The sequence below is a fragment of the Lichenostomus cassidix genome, chromosome 18, assembly GCF_008360975.1.
Source record: "Lichenostomus cassidix isolate B80296 chromosome 18, HeHo_3.0, whole genome shotgun sequence".
NCBI classification, from domain to species: Eukaryota; Metazoa; Chordata; class Aves; order Passeriformes; family Meliphagidae; genus Lichenostomus; species Lichenostomus cassidix.
Window position 1 is genome coordinate 3,627,905 of NC_139498.1, and position 12,022 is coordinate 3,639,926.

Here is a 12,022-nt window from a genome sequence, read left to right on the forward strand (position 1 = left end):
TAAAAACAACCCACAAACTCGAAGTATTTTTATTTACATCACATCTGTATCATTGCACAATAACCATTTTCAGTTGGATTTCTAGGTGTTGGTGTGGTAAATCTGAATGTATGTTGTAAATACACCTTGCACAGTGTGATCTGAGCATTATAATTCAGTAGATTAATGGCATCTATTTCCCCAGTCAGAATGGAGTTTGTTTGGCTGGAAATCAAAGCAGCAAGGAAGAGAAATACTGGGTGTTGGAGTGTAGTAACTGGCTGTTGGCTCAGTCTTATTGTAGTAATTATCTGCATATAAGTGAGTGGAGCTTTTTGACTTGTTTCAAACAGCCTTTGATTCTTTTGGTCAATCTGGCAGGCTCAGTGTGATTCTAAGAGTTCTCAAAATCTGTTTTGATTCACAGATGTTCTTGTAAGAACTCTATACAGTGAGGTGAAGAACTGCAGAGTTGTTCTAGAAACATTGGCAGATGCATTAGAACAACTGCAAACATTAGAGTAACTGACTTGAGAATACAGTTTTCCGGTGATGGTTCCCCCAGTGTTTGATCCTTAAATTTTCTTAGGTGTGTTAGAGAATGCTAAAGGCTTTGACTTTGGACTTGCATGTTTTCCTGGACAGAATATACTAAAGCCTTCTCATCTTTATGCCAAGACAGTCCTGGGACAGTGGGATCATTCTACTGGCCTGCCTTTATTTATTTTTTACTGTGAAATTGCTGCTGATTTAAATACTTTCAGATCATAAAATAACTCTGGGACAGCATTATGTCCTGCCAGTGATTGGCTAGAGAATTCTTGGGTGAGAAGTGAGGTGCAGCTAACTGCCTTCTGTGGTGAACCCTCAGGGAGTGCTGGGATTGGGGTGGTACCTGACAATTCCACACAAAGGAAGCTAGACCACAGGTTCTGTGCATGAGCCAATAGTCTGTTTGAATTGAAGAAAAATAAGTTACTGGATGGAAGTTTGGCAAGAGGAGACTGTGTTGGCTGACCCCTAAGAAAGGATAGGGATGCAGGGAAAGGAGCCATGGGAAGGACGTTGCATTCTGTGTACTTGAGGGCTGCTGTCTAGCTCCTTTAAGTTTCTTTCAGTTAAGATTTTGAACTGAAACATTCGGACTGATGTTTTGCCAGCAGTGGGAAATGGTTGTGGACGTGGATCCTGAAACTGAGAACTATGGCTATTTGACGACCTGTGAGTAAATAGGGTAGAGGTTTATACTGGGGCACAGTCTGTCTGTGTGTTTGTTGGTTGAGTGAGTCTGTCTAGCTCTTGGGCTGTGTTTCTCACTCTCTTTCTCTCTTTGTGCCTCACACAGGCCCTGCCATGAATTTTCTCTGACCCCTTGGGGCCATTCCCACATGAGGCTTTGATGTGTGTGCCCAGAGCTTGATTGACAAGGAAGTTTCAGTGGCGGCAGCAGGGAAACGAAGAGAAAAGGGCAGGGCTTTGAACTAAAGGGCTTTGAGCTCTGAGTTGCTGTGCTTACTTATCTCCTTCAGAATGTTAATTATTTACCAAGATAATTGGTCGGGAGGCGAAAAAAAGAGAGGGGAGGTTATTAAAAAATTCCAACACTAACACGCTACAAAAACCTCATTTTCCAACTTGCAGCTGGCATGAAAAGGATGTTGTGTGTAAAAGGGCTTGAGTGTATGTGTGTTGGGGGGGCCTTTTTAAGGCACCCATTTCCTAAATAGACGAATGCTGTGGAAACATCAAAGCTCTTCTGAGAGTTTTCTCTGGGGTTTCTAAACCATGTCTGGTACTTTTTAATTAAAAAAGTTTATGGAGAGCTGTCTTTGTGACTGGAGCAGGCAACCTTAGGCCCTGTTGATTGAGGAATGAAATGTTAAAAGACCTAATAAATAATTACTTTGCTAAAATGTCAGTTCAAGGATGTGAATTTGCCTGGATGCTTTAGCAGGAGCTGAGTCTTGGAGTAGAGTGAATATCTCCTGTTTCAGTCTAGTGTGGTGTTGACTATGCTGTATGAGACAGTGTCCTATAGCCTTTGGATTAATGTCAAAGAAATGGATAATGCCATAGGCTCATCTGAAGCTTGTGGGCAGGAAGAGAGGTGAAGCTATTTCATTTTGCCTTCAGTTAATACAGTTTTATTTGTCTCTGTGTTAGGCAGCAGTCCACAGCCTCCTCTGTGAAGATCAGGGTTCTGGTAATTGCTGTGCTGGATTGGGTCTGAGGACCATCATTCCAGTATCCAGACTGGGCTGATGGTGGCAACAGAGGCTCAAGAATACTCCAGAGCAGTCAGTCTGCCCTGCAGAGTTCCCAAGTATGCATGAGTGATACCAAGTGGGGCAGTGACTTGCTTTTATCTGGTTATTTGGTTATTGGATCAGTGTGACAAGTTTAATTCTTTTGCCAGGGAAAATGTAGACCATTAATTTGCTGTACAGTTTCTGGCTATAGCAGTACTTGTCTCTTTTACACCATGATGATTTGGTTTCTTTACCTGTCTTTTAGTACAAGGCTTCCTAAAAGCTTAACAGAATTGTTTCAGCTAGTTACTTTTTATGTGGTATTACACTGTCATATAATGCAGGTAATAAATACAATGGTTATTTTTTCAGAATCCTTTCCGGTACAGCTGGTTATGCCATATCTTATTAATTTTCTGCATATCACCTTCAAATCCTTTTAAAGATCCAAGCCTGACCTTGCAGTAGTGTCTGTTTTTTGCATGAAATTTAATAACTTTGATTCTCCTGCTCTGTGTTTCCTTTGGAAACACTTGGATGCACCACCAGATGTGGTGTTGTAGTGCTTTGTAATGTATCACTGGGTTTTTTTGAACGTGTTGTGTGGCACTGTGGTCACTGCAGGTGACAGAGCAACCTCCTTAGGTAGGTCCCTCCTTTATACCATCAGGTGCATTTGTGATTCCTTAGTTGAACTGGGGGTCTGTGAGTCCAGTTTTACATTTTCTCTGGTGCCCAGAAAAGCACCAAAAGATAATGAAGGGACCAATGCATCTGACATATGGGGAGAGGCAGAGAGAGTTAAGGTTCAGCCTGGAAGAAAGAAGCTCTGGGGGGCTTGCCAATGTGTGTAGTGAAAGAGGTGGGAAACAGCAAGGAATATGGGCCAGAGTTCTCAGCAGTGCCATGTAAAAAGGCCAAGAGGAAATGGACACTTATTACAGGAACTTCTATTGAAATAAAAGGAAAAAAGCCAACTAAACCCACTGGATAGAAAAAAAGTTTGAATATGGCAATTATTCTGACAAGTAGGAACTAGGAATTCAGGCTATATTTATAAAAGGAAAAACTTAATCCTGGAAAGGTGGTGCAACGAGATAAATTTCAACTATACACAGGGTATAAATGTAATAAGATTATTTAGAATAGATTTTGGGAGGGCACAGCTGGATTCTTCTTCTCTTGCTGTCAGCCACTCAGGTCTTAGAAGATTCTTCATCATATTAATGTTATCTGCTCAGCAGTGGAGAATGTGAGTGCAGTACAATGCCCTGAGATATGGGGACAGAGGAGAAGGAATGGCAGGGCATTGCTGCAGTGAACACTTGATGTAGAGGTCTCATCATCTGTGTTTAGTAGAACAGATAATAACATTTTCTGTCGTGTCTTACTCTGAGCAGCCTGTGCTCTGCACAAGTTTAAGTTTTCCTGAATTATAGGTGGTTCAGTGATCTTGCTTGAACTCCATGAATTTGTCTGTAGGTGTCTAACCTACCTCTAATGTTCAAAGTGAACTGTGAAAACATCTACAGTCAATGATACCTTATTTTCTTCTTTTTCTGCAGGCTAAACTTTTTCCAACTGCTGTCATTCATTTTGGATCTGAGGAGTGCAGGGGTGAGTGCATTTCCTCTCTCCTTCAGCTGACTGTATAATTTCTGTAGTAAACCCAGAATTATGTCCTTACTGTTAGAATTGTTCAGATGAAACAATCTGAATCCTTGAGAATGCAGGCGAATGTCCCCATTCTGACTGGCTGAAGCTCTTCAGAGCTGGTTTGGCCAGTTAGCTTGAGCAACAATGTAGACATTGTACCTTTTTTATGGGATTTGATAGGCTGGAGAGCAGGTGTTGTCTGCCATGGGAGCAAGAATGATAGAAGAACGACTTTGTAGGAAAATAAAAAATCCTGTTGTTCAAAATGTTAACTAGACAAATGACTACGAAACACTTTTGCAGAGCTCCTGTGGTAGTACACTGGCAGAAGATGATCTGAATCTTTGGTTCTGTGACATCTCTAGTTCATGCTTAGAATCCCTGTTTCTACCAGACATTAAAGTATGCTCTGGCTTCACAGAGAAGTTTCTGAGGTGCAGTGAGCACTGAAAGAAAATGTCAAAATCTTGAGGTTTAAGTAGTGAAATAAGACACCTCTGAGTTGTGAAGGGAAATGGCATGGTTTGGTAATGTCCTATGTCATCTGGGGGAAGGTGATGTGGGTTTACTGCAGTATACAGCAGGTATTTTTTGAGCTAAGAGCTATGTGATACTGTGGTGATTGATGTCTCTGTTAATAAGTGATTTGGTTTCATTTCTAAACAGCTTCTTACCTGAAATCGGACCTGCTGAGCTCTGCAGTTTCTCCTTCTGCAGCTGATTTATTTGTAGCCAGGTATGTTGGGGCTGAATAGACTTGCAAATGTCTTAGTATTTCAGGAATGGGAAGCATGAAATGAGCCCATCTTACGACAAAGAAATGTGCTTTAAAGTTACTAGGACTTCCTTCTCTCCAGGAGCAGTCATACTGTCATACTTGACTTCATAGCTTTGTGAGTCCTTTGCAAAGTAGGATTTCAGTGACTTAAGTAAATACTAGTGCTTCTATCATGGAAAAAGAAAAACCTTTTCAATATGACACTAAAAGTTTAAAGGTGGTGATGATACAGGGGGCTGTTATGAAAAATGAAGCTTAATTCTACTTGCTTATTATCTTTCTCAGGTATTTGTCTAAACCATTAGTTCCTTCTACATCATCAACTTTAGCATCAGTGGCTCCATCCCTGTCTGAACCCAAAATGGGAAGTGACAAAAAGACCATTGAGCAGCCAGAAGCAGCCAGCACGGAGGAAGCTCCGCAAGTGTTGAGAAGGACCCCTGGGAAAATACCCAAATGGCTGAAGCTTCCAGGTATCAGTGAATCAGAGGAGACCTCTGCTCATTCTGAACTGCCCCAAAAGGCAGCCTCATCTCTGCCAAACGTGTTGGATATTGATGGTATTGTTACAAATGTCAGCTTGTGCTTGCAGGACATTTAGTTCACTGTTTGTCAGTCACAAATTTCTTTGTGACCTGAACCTCAGCCTTCACTGGAGAAATATCTAATGCAAGCTCTGAACATTGGGAAGTCTGACACCTAATCCATATGCTTGCAGCATTTTTAACAGTGTTCTGGGCTTGATGTGCTGAGCTCTTATCTCTGCCAGTGTAGTTCAAATCCTAATAGGCAGGATACTCTACATACCAAGGGCCCATGTAATCTGTTAAATCTGTGGCATAACTTTCCTTTTGCCCCTGTAGTCTGTTTTAGTAGTTTTATTTCTCTTGAATTTTTAAGTTGGTCTTCCTTTTTTTAAATCTTCACTGCAAACCAGTAGTGATTTTCCATAATTAAGATTGCAACCAAATGTCCATTTTGAATTTTGTTTGGTTTATCCTGATCTGAAAACTGATAGTAACATGAAGGATGAAGTTCCCTGCTCTGAAAGCTGTGATGTATTTACCATTTAATCTCCCCAAGTGCTCTCTTGTGGTCCCCAGTGCTGCCTAAGCACAGCAGAACCCTCACCCACCAGATGATCTTATTGAGAAATGAGTAAGTGCAAATTGTGTTAGGTGTTTTAATGGTCCTATCTTTATTTTGTAGGTGGAAAGAGATGAAGCATCCTGGGCTGCTGGATCACTGAACTATCAGCTATGCCCTTTTCTCCACGAACTTCCTAAGAATGTGTAAGATGTGTTGGTGGCCCTGGAGAGATCTAATCTGTATGAACATTAGTTATAAAAAGAGCATTGCTATTTCAGATACCAGTTGGTGGAGGAGTGGAAGGCCTGTTTGTGGTCTTTGTGACTACAGAAGCAAGGTTAGAGGTTAAATTTAAGGTTTCCTGCATGCAAATAATAAGAATAGAGAATTAAGGGGGACATTATTCCTATATATCTTTCTGCAAAGGGCTTTGTTTCTATCCGTATTTTTAAATTCAAATCCTCCCAGTTCCACCTTCAGAGATCACTTGAGTCTAGCTGCCTGTATTATAACACTAACATACAATCTGGTTCAGCTTTACTTATAATTTTCAAGTGATGCCTAGAACAAGACTTCTCTCTGCTTTTTACTGATTTGGGTTAGTGCAGCTGATAATTTTGGACATAAATAGCTGGAAAATTAATGAAGAGGAAGCACTTAAGTCACTTAAACCAGTTCAGATCAGCCTTTCCTGTGAAGCTCTTGGGCTGCTGCACTTCTATTGTGTTCAGCTTCCAGAATCTTAACAAGGAACACAGGTGTCTGTTCATGAAACGCCTGTTGAGTTTATTTCTGCCCTAAGCTCTAGTTTTATTTTCAAGTGTGTATAATTACCATCAGTAATTAGTTACAGCAAGGAAAAGCCATCCAGTTAACGGGTCTCTTCAAATGACAGTTGATTGGTGGCCTGAGCATTCCCAAAGCAGGGTAGCTGTGCTCTGCACCAGTTAGCATACAGGGAAAAGGCCCAGTCTGGATCTTTGTCTCCTGCAGACGTCATGGAGAGATGAATGCTGATTAGAATTGCTCTTACACTGGAGATGAACTCTGTAGTGCCACGGCAGTCATGGTGCTGGATTTTATTTGAAGTCTTCTCCATGGATCAGTGATCCATGCAGAGCTGGGATTCCATGGTACAGTAATACCATGTTTTCCATTTTCCTTGTTTCCTCCCTGCACTACGTGTGCATCTGCACAATTTGTAGATGTAATAAAGCAGAGTGGCCATGGGAGCCCTTTTGGTCGGTCCCTTTGATAGTTTCTTGCCCTGGCACTTGGTGTGTCTGTCAGTTCACAGGAACCTGCTCCCTTTTCAATAGGCCTGTCATGCCTTGTTCCCTTCCTCCCATTTTTTTTTTCAACAAAGCAAAACGGAGCTTTGTACCATCTGAATGAACTTCAAAGTGTCTAGAAAGTGCATCCTGGGTTCCTGGCACTTGTCATTGTCTCCCTTCAGGTCTAATTACTTCCAAATGCTCACAGATGCTTTGAAGAAACTTGGAGGGAGGGGGAGGCATGAAAGAAAGGTGGAATAGAAAAAAGAGACTCAAAGCAGAGGGAGCACAGAATGCTTTAGCAAAAGAGTTGATTGATTTCTTATATGACACCCAAACGTAAACAGGGAACGTGTGCGGCCACTGGCAGCAGGAACGTGGGAGCACCATGTACAGCTGCTACTCTAAATCCTTCCTGTGGAAAGCAAACCCTTCTGCCACTTGATAGGCTATAAAAGACATACCGCAGGGAAAAAAAAAAAAAATTCCAAAAATGTTTATTACTCTCTAGTGGATTAAGTGTGGGCTGAGCCTACGCTCCATAGGACTGTCAGTATCTTGGTTCAGATGCTGTGTCAGGCTTATTCACGTCACGCAAATCAGAGGTAGACAGTGGCTAGAGCTGCCTTGCTGAATTTATGCAGGATATATTGTGGGGAAACTAGGAGCCATTGCTAATGATAGGTGGTGAAATACTTGTGCTGGTGGTTTTGGTTCCCAGGATTAGAATACACAGAGGCAGCGTGGTTGGGAGGAAGTTGCAGTGTCCTTTCAGATGTGCTAATCCTTATTTTTTGAAGAGCACAGGCGACATCAAATAGTACTATTTGCTTAGCTGATTTACTTAACTGTTTTAATTCTGTCAGTTTTTGTAAAAGGCTAGCACCATAACTATCCCCTGCAAGTACCTGACATGGGAAAACAAAAGCAGAAATATCAGTATTCCTGGGGCATTTTCATGGGTTAAGTGCAGGGGCTTCACATTGATGACTGTGTTCCCTTAGGCAGTTCTGCCCATGCTTGTCCCTTGCGTAACTCAGCCGTGAATCAAGCCAAATTTAACCACAAGAATGAAAATTTGCTACCTTCAGTAGCTAGACAAGAGGTCTTACTCTGCTATACAAAGACAAGTTACTTTTAGCTGCTGCTGAGATTCAATTGCTACTTTACTATGGATGTCCACATCAGCAGTTCTCTTCAGTCAATGTTTGTGTGTGTCAGGGAAAGGAACTCAAGCCTTTTTAGGGCAGCAGCTTTGGGACTGCTGCTTCAGTAGGAGTCAGAGCGGAACCTGAGATAAGGATCTTAAATCTGGAAAAGGCAAGAAAGTAGGTGTGGATTCTTTAAGGGGGACAAGATGCCCCAACTTTTAAAACTGTGAGCTCTTCACTAAGGTACTTGCTACAAGGATTCCTGCCCTGCTGTGGAACAGTACCTGTAAGGTAGCATTACTTGCCTTCCTTTTTGCTATTGCCCTTTTTTTACCAATGGTTGTGGGGCTGAAGGCTGAACTAGATCAGTTCTCTCTGTGTTTTGTACAGCTGAACAGTTGTCTTAGCTGAGAAGCTGCAGTGCAGAGAGCTGGGGACTGCTTAAGGTGGTACTGTCACCAGAATATGTATTAAAACTGCAGTTTTTGTGAGGTTTCCAAGTGGTGGGTGTCTTGAGGAATGACCCCAATAGCTCCTGGCTCAAAGTGCACAGTGACCTACTGAGCCTCTGCCTGCCACAGCTGTTCTGAGAAAGAGACTGCTTGCAATTGCTGATCTTACAGCCTACAGAGAGCCAGTGGCAGGAGCATGCAGGCCCTGAGCCACGCTGCCATCAGCTGCGCTCTGTGCAGCCAGCCACGCATTTCCCAGCAAAGCCAGTTGGGTTGTGTGGGTCCTGCCCACATGTGTAAGGTTTCTTATTTCACAGTGGCCTCCCCGCTGCCAGAGGGGCCAGGCTGTCCCGTGATGTGGGATTCTCACACATGCTGTTTGTTATTTTGTCCTTTTTTCCTTTCGTCCTACAAAGATTTGGGGAAGAGGGTGGGTGAGGGGGAAAACTCTGCAAGTCTTTGAAGTAACTTGACTTTTGATGATTAATTGCAGTGAAGAGCCTACAAAAGGAGGGGAGACCCGTTTTTAACTTATTGATGTTTCTTTGTGAGAACAAATTTATAGCAGAGGGGGAGCAGCCTCTTAGCAGAATACTGAATGGTTGAAAGTTTCCAAGCATTCTTTGATGTCACAGCCCTGGAGAAATACTGGAAGGTAGTGAGGGACAGGCACTGTTTATTTATAAAATAAAGATCAGTTACCTGCTCTTGGCAAGAGCCTGTGACTGAGCTCCTGTTAATGACCTATTCATTAGAAAGGCTTGGATCTGCACCTAGAGTTGCAGTCACAGCTGCCTGCTGAGGCAATGAGAGCCTGAAGGCTGGATGGTATTTCCAGCCATTAAGTCTTTCCATGCATCTCTGTGAAGCAGCACCTCTTTCTGACGTTAGCTGAGAAAGCAGCAGTGTCTCACCATGCTGTGAAATACAGGCCTCTATTACAGGAGCAAGGCAGCAAAATGGAAACCAGTTACGCACTCAGCCGAACAAAACAAGCCTGTGGTAGCCTCTTCTCAAAAACAGTATCTGACAGCATCGTTGCTATGACCTATGTTGTGTTTGGTAAAGGAGAGAGGAAATGGAAGCAAAATGGCAGAGGAAGAGAAAGTTGAAATTGTCCATCCCAGAGTTTGGTTCTGAGGCTGAGACACATGTTCGCTGTCAGGTCAGGACTGTCTGCTGACAGGCGACTTGTGCTTCAGAAGGCCTCTAGAAATCCAGAAGCTGTAAGGAGAGAGCAGCAAGCCAGTCAACACACAGGCTGAGTTCCCAAAACAGCTCCCAAAAGGATGAGGATTAGGCTGTTTCAGCTCACATCCTCACCCTGCTCCCATGCAGTTCAGGCCCACAGTTACATACCAGCTGCGGCAACACTTTCTCCAGCTGCTCAGTGTCCACCTTCTTCAGGTCCTCTGCCTGAGCCTGCCGCGCTGCCCGAGCTGCCGCTTCTGCAGCGCAAGTGAAAGGGAAGGGGAGTGAGAGGGGTCTGGGAGCCTAGGGAGCCAGGCTGGTTTCCTGAGAGCAAGGAGGTGGCCCAGCGCCCCAGAAGAGGCCGGGAAGCTGGGCCAGGACTCCAGCTGTGCCGAGGCAGCAGAGCTGAAGCGGGACGGGATGAGTGGAAGGCTAGCCAAGTGCTTGGGGAGGAGTCGGGAGCCCGTGGCCGTGAGGCTGGGCGGGGGGTGGCTGCGCGCTCACCTCGGACGAAGACATTCAGCAGCTCAGCCATCAGCAGCTGTGCGTCGGCGTTAACTGCAACAACAATGCGTTCAGGGGAGGCGGGGGCTCGGCCCGAACCCCCCAGGCCCGTCCGCCGCCGCCTCGGTACCTCGGGTCTTCCCGTCCCGGAAATGGAGGCGGAGAAGCCGATCCACGGTGTCCTGCGCGGAGAGAGGAACGGATGAGCGGGGCTGCACCCGCCGCCCGGGGCAGCGCCTCTCGCCCGGAGCGCCCGCACCTTCCTGAAGCCGCCGGCTCGGCCGTCCTGCTGCTCCATGTCCGCGCACTGCCGACCCCGCCTCCCGGCGCGGCGGGCGGGATTCCACACGGGCGGGCAGGGACCAGTTCCGGCGGCAGCGCCCGCGGTCTGAGGGCAGTTCCGGCGGGCCGCGGCCATGGAGCAGTTCGGGCGCGAATACGCGCGGCTGTGCGAGGCGGCGGGCGCGGCCCCGCAGGAGGCTGTGCTGCGGCGCCTCAGGGAGCCCGGCGGGGCGCGGGGCCGCCTGGACCTGGCGGCGCAGAGCCTCTCGCTGCAGACGTGCAGCGCGCTGGGCCGGCTGCTGCCCGGCGCCGCGCCCTTCGCCGCGCTGGCTTTCGGCGACTGCGGCTTGAGCGAGGAAGGTGCGTGTGAGGCCCGCGGCGGCTGCCCGGAGCGGGGGAGCCTGAGGCGGCCGGGCCGGCGGGCCTGCTCTCCCTCCGGCGGCGGGGCGGGAGGTCGCTCGTAGCTCAGGCCGGCCAAAGTGCCCAGTCCGTGGCCGTGCGGGTGCTCACACACCCTCGGTTCCCCCTCCGTCCTTGGGGACAGCTTTGCTTTTGTTGGCCGTGGTCGGACGGGACAGTCCGGCGGTGAGGGGTTCCGTGGGCAGCACAGCCGTGTCCGCAGAGCTTGTCCAGACGTGGGCTTTTTCAGGGCCGAATCAGATAGGTGTACAAGCTGACACGCAGTTCTCTGCCCGGACACCTTTTTGAGAATATATAGTCTCCTGCTCTGAAAGCTCAGGCTCACGCTTTCCAGCAGCAGTGGCAGTTTACCAAGGAATTTGTTTATCCCAGCCACGTCTCCTGAGCTGGCTATTTGACAGGATGATACGCGGCTGGTTTAGGCAAAGGGTTTCACAGATGAAATAAACAGATTTTTTTTTTTTTCCCTACTCAGGTGTAAGACTTCTGTTGCATGGTCTTTGCTCCAACACCACAGTCAAATCTTTGGATCTGAAGGTAAGTTTGTTCAAATAGAATTAAGACTATTCTATGGTGGAGATGGAAAAAAAAGAGCACAGGCTTAATCAGAAATAGAGTTGGACAGTCCTGGTGCAAGATTGTTCAACAAGATGCATACTTCAGTAAAGTTTTTTTGTCAAGTGACTCATTGCTTCACTCATTAACACCATGTCACAATTTTCCAAAGTTACTTTATATATAATCTTTATCCATTTTTATTTGGTTACTCTGTTTTGATAGGAAGTTATTGCTATATATCTTTTGTCAATTGGCATATGTAGGCTTTTTTTAGGGTTTCTGTATTGATCAGTGAGTTACTTGCTGTTTTACTTGTGTTTCTGTAGAGTTTATCTAGCTTGCCAGTCTTTTTTGACTAGCCTGGGCTTTGAACTAAGCATCTGCCTTCAGATGTGATGGCCACTCTCCTGAGAGTGACTTTCTATCTGTTTTCCTCTGG

General features: G+C 45.6%; 3 protein-coding genes across 7 annotated transcripts in view; 2 read left to right on the forward strand and 1 right to left on the reverse strand.

Moving 5' to 3' along the window:
- ASPSCR1 (ASPSCR1 tether for SLC2A4, UBX domain containing) overlaps positions 1-6,035 on the forward strand; it is a 33,484-nt gene extending 27,449 nt beyond the window's left edge. For both annotated transcript variants that reach the window (XM_085077562.1, XM_085077563.1), the window contains 4 exons: positions 3,794-3,845; positions 4,551-4,620; positions 4,948-5,135; positions 5,872-6,035. In XM_085077562.1, the coding sequence (XP_084933688.1) occupies positions 3,794-3,845; positions 4,551-4,620; positions 4,948-5,135; positions 5,872-5,885 (324 nt within the window). In that variant the 3' untranslated portion in view covers positions 5,886-6,035. The remainder of the gene's footprint in view (positions 1-3,793; positions 3,846-4,550; positions 4,621-4,947; positions 5,136-5,871) is intronic.
- CENPX (centromere protein X) lies at positions 1-10,741 on the reverse strand. Of its 2 annotated transcripts, none has more exons than XM_085077569.1 (5): positions 10,583-10,741; positions 10,454-10,505; positions 10,324-10,377; positions 9,988-10,076; positions 1-6,738 (listed from the first exon to the last, which is right to left on the reverse strand). In XM_085077569.1, exons 1-5 carry the CDS (start codon positions 10,739-10,741, stop codon positions 6,595-6,597), a joined length of 498 nt encoding a protein of 165 aa, XP_084933695.1. In that variant the 3' UTR covers positions 1-6,594. The 2 variants fall into 2 exon arrangements, with proteins under 2 accessions (XP_084933695.1, XP_084933696.1); XM_085077570.1 differs by lacking the exon at positions 1-6,738 and adding an exon at positions 9,288-9,852.
- The window catches only part of LRRC45 (leucine rich repeat containing 45), a 13,486-nt gene continuing 12,203 nt past the window's right edge, over positions 10,740-12,022 (forward strand). For all 3 annotated transcript variants that reach the window (XM_085077560.1, XM_085077559.1, XM_085077561.1), the window contains exons 1-2: positions 10,740-10,965; positions 11,501-11,562. In XM_085077560.1, coding sequence (XP_084933686.1) covers positions 10,740-10,965; positions 11,501-11,562 — 288 coding nt within the window. The remainder of the gene's footprint in view (positions 10,966-11,500; positions 11,563-12,022) is intronic.

What these genes read in the sequence shown, in the direction of transcription:
- CENPX (XM_085077569.1), bottom strand. Translation starts at nt 10,741, where the DNA reads ATGGCCGCGGCCCGCCGGAACTGCCCTCAGACCGCGGGCGCTGCCGCC. An exon ending in GAGCCGGCGGCTTCAGGAAG is followed by an intron (nt 10,506 to 10,582) that starts GTGCGGGCGCTC and finishes CTCTCCGCGCAG; the next exon opens with GACACCGTGGATCGGCTTCT. An exon ending in GCTGAATGTCTTCGTCCGAG is followed by an intron (nt 10,077 to 10,323) that starts GTGAGCGCGCAG and finishes CTTGCGCTGCAG; the next exon opens with AAGCGGCAGCTCGGGCAGCG.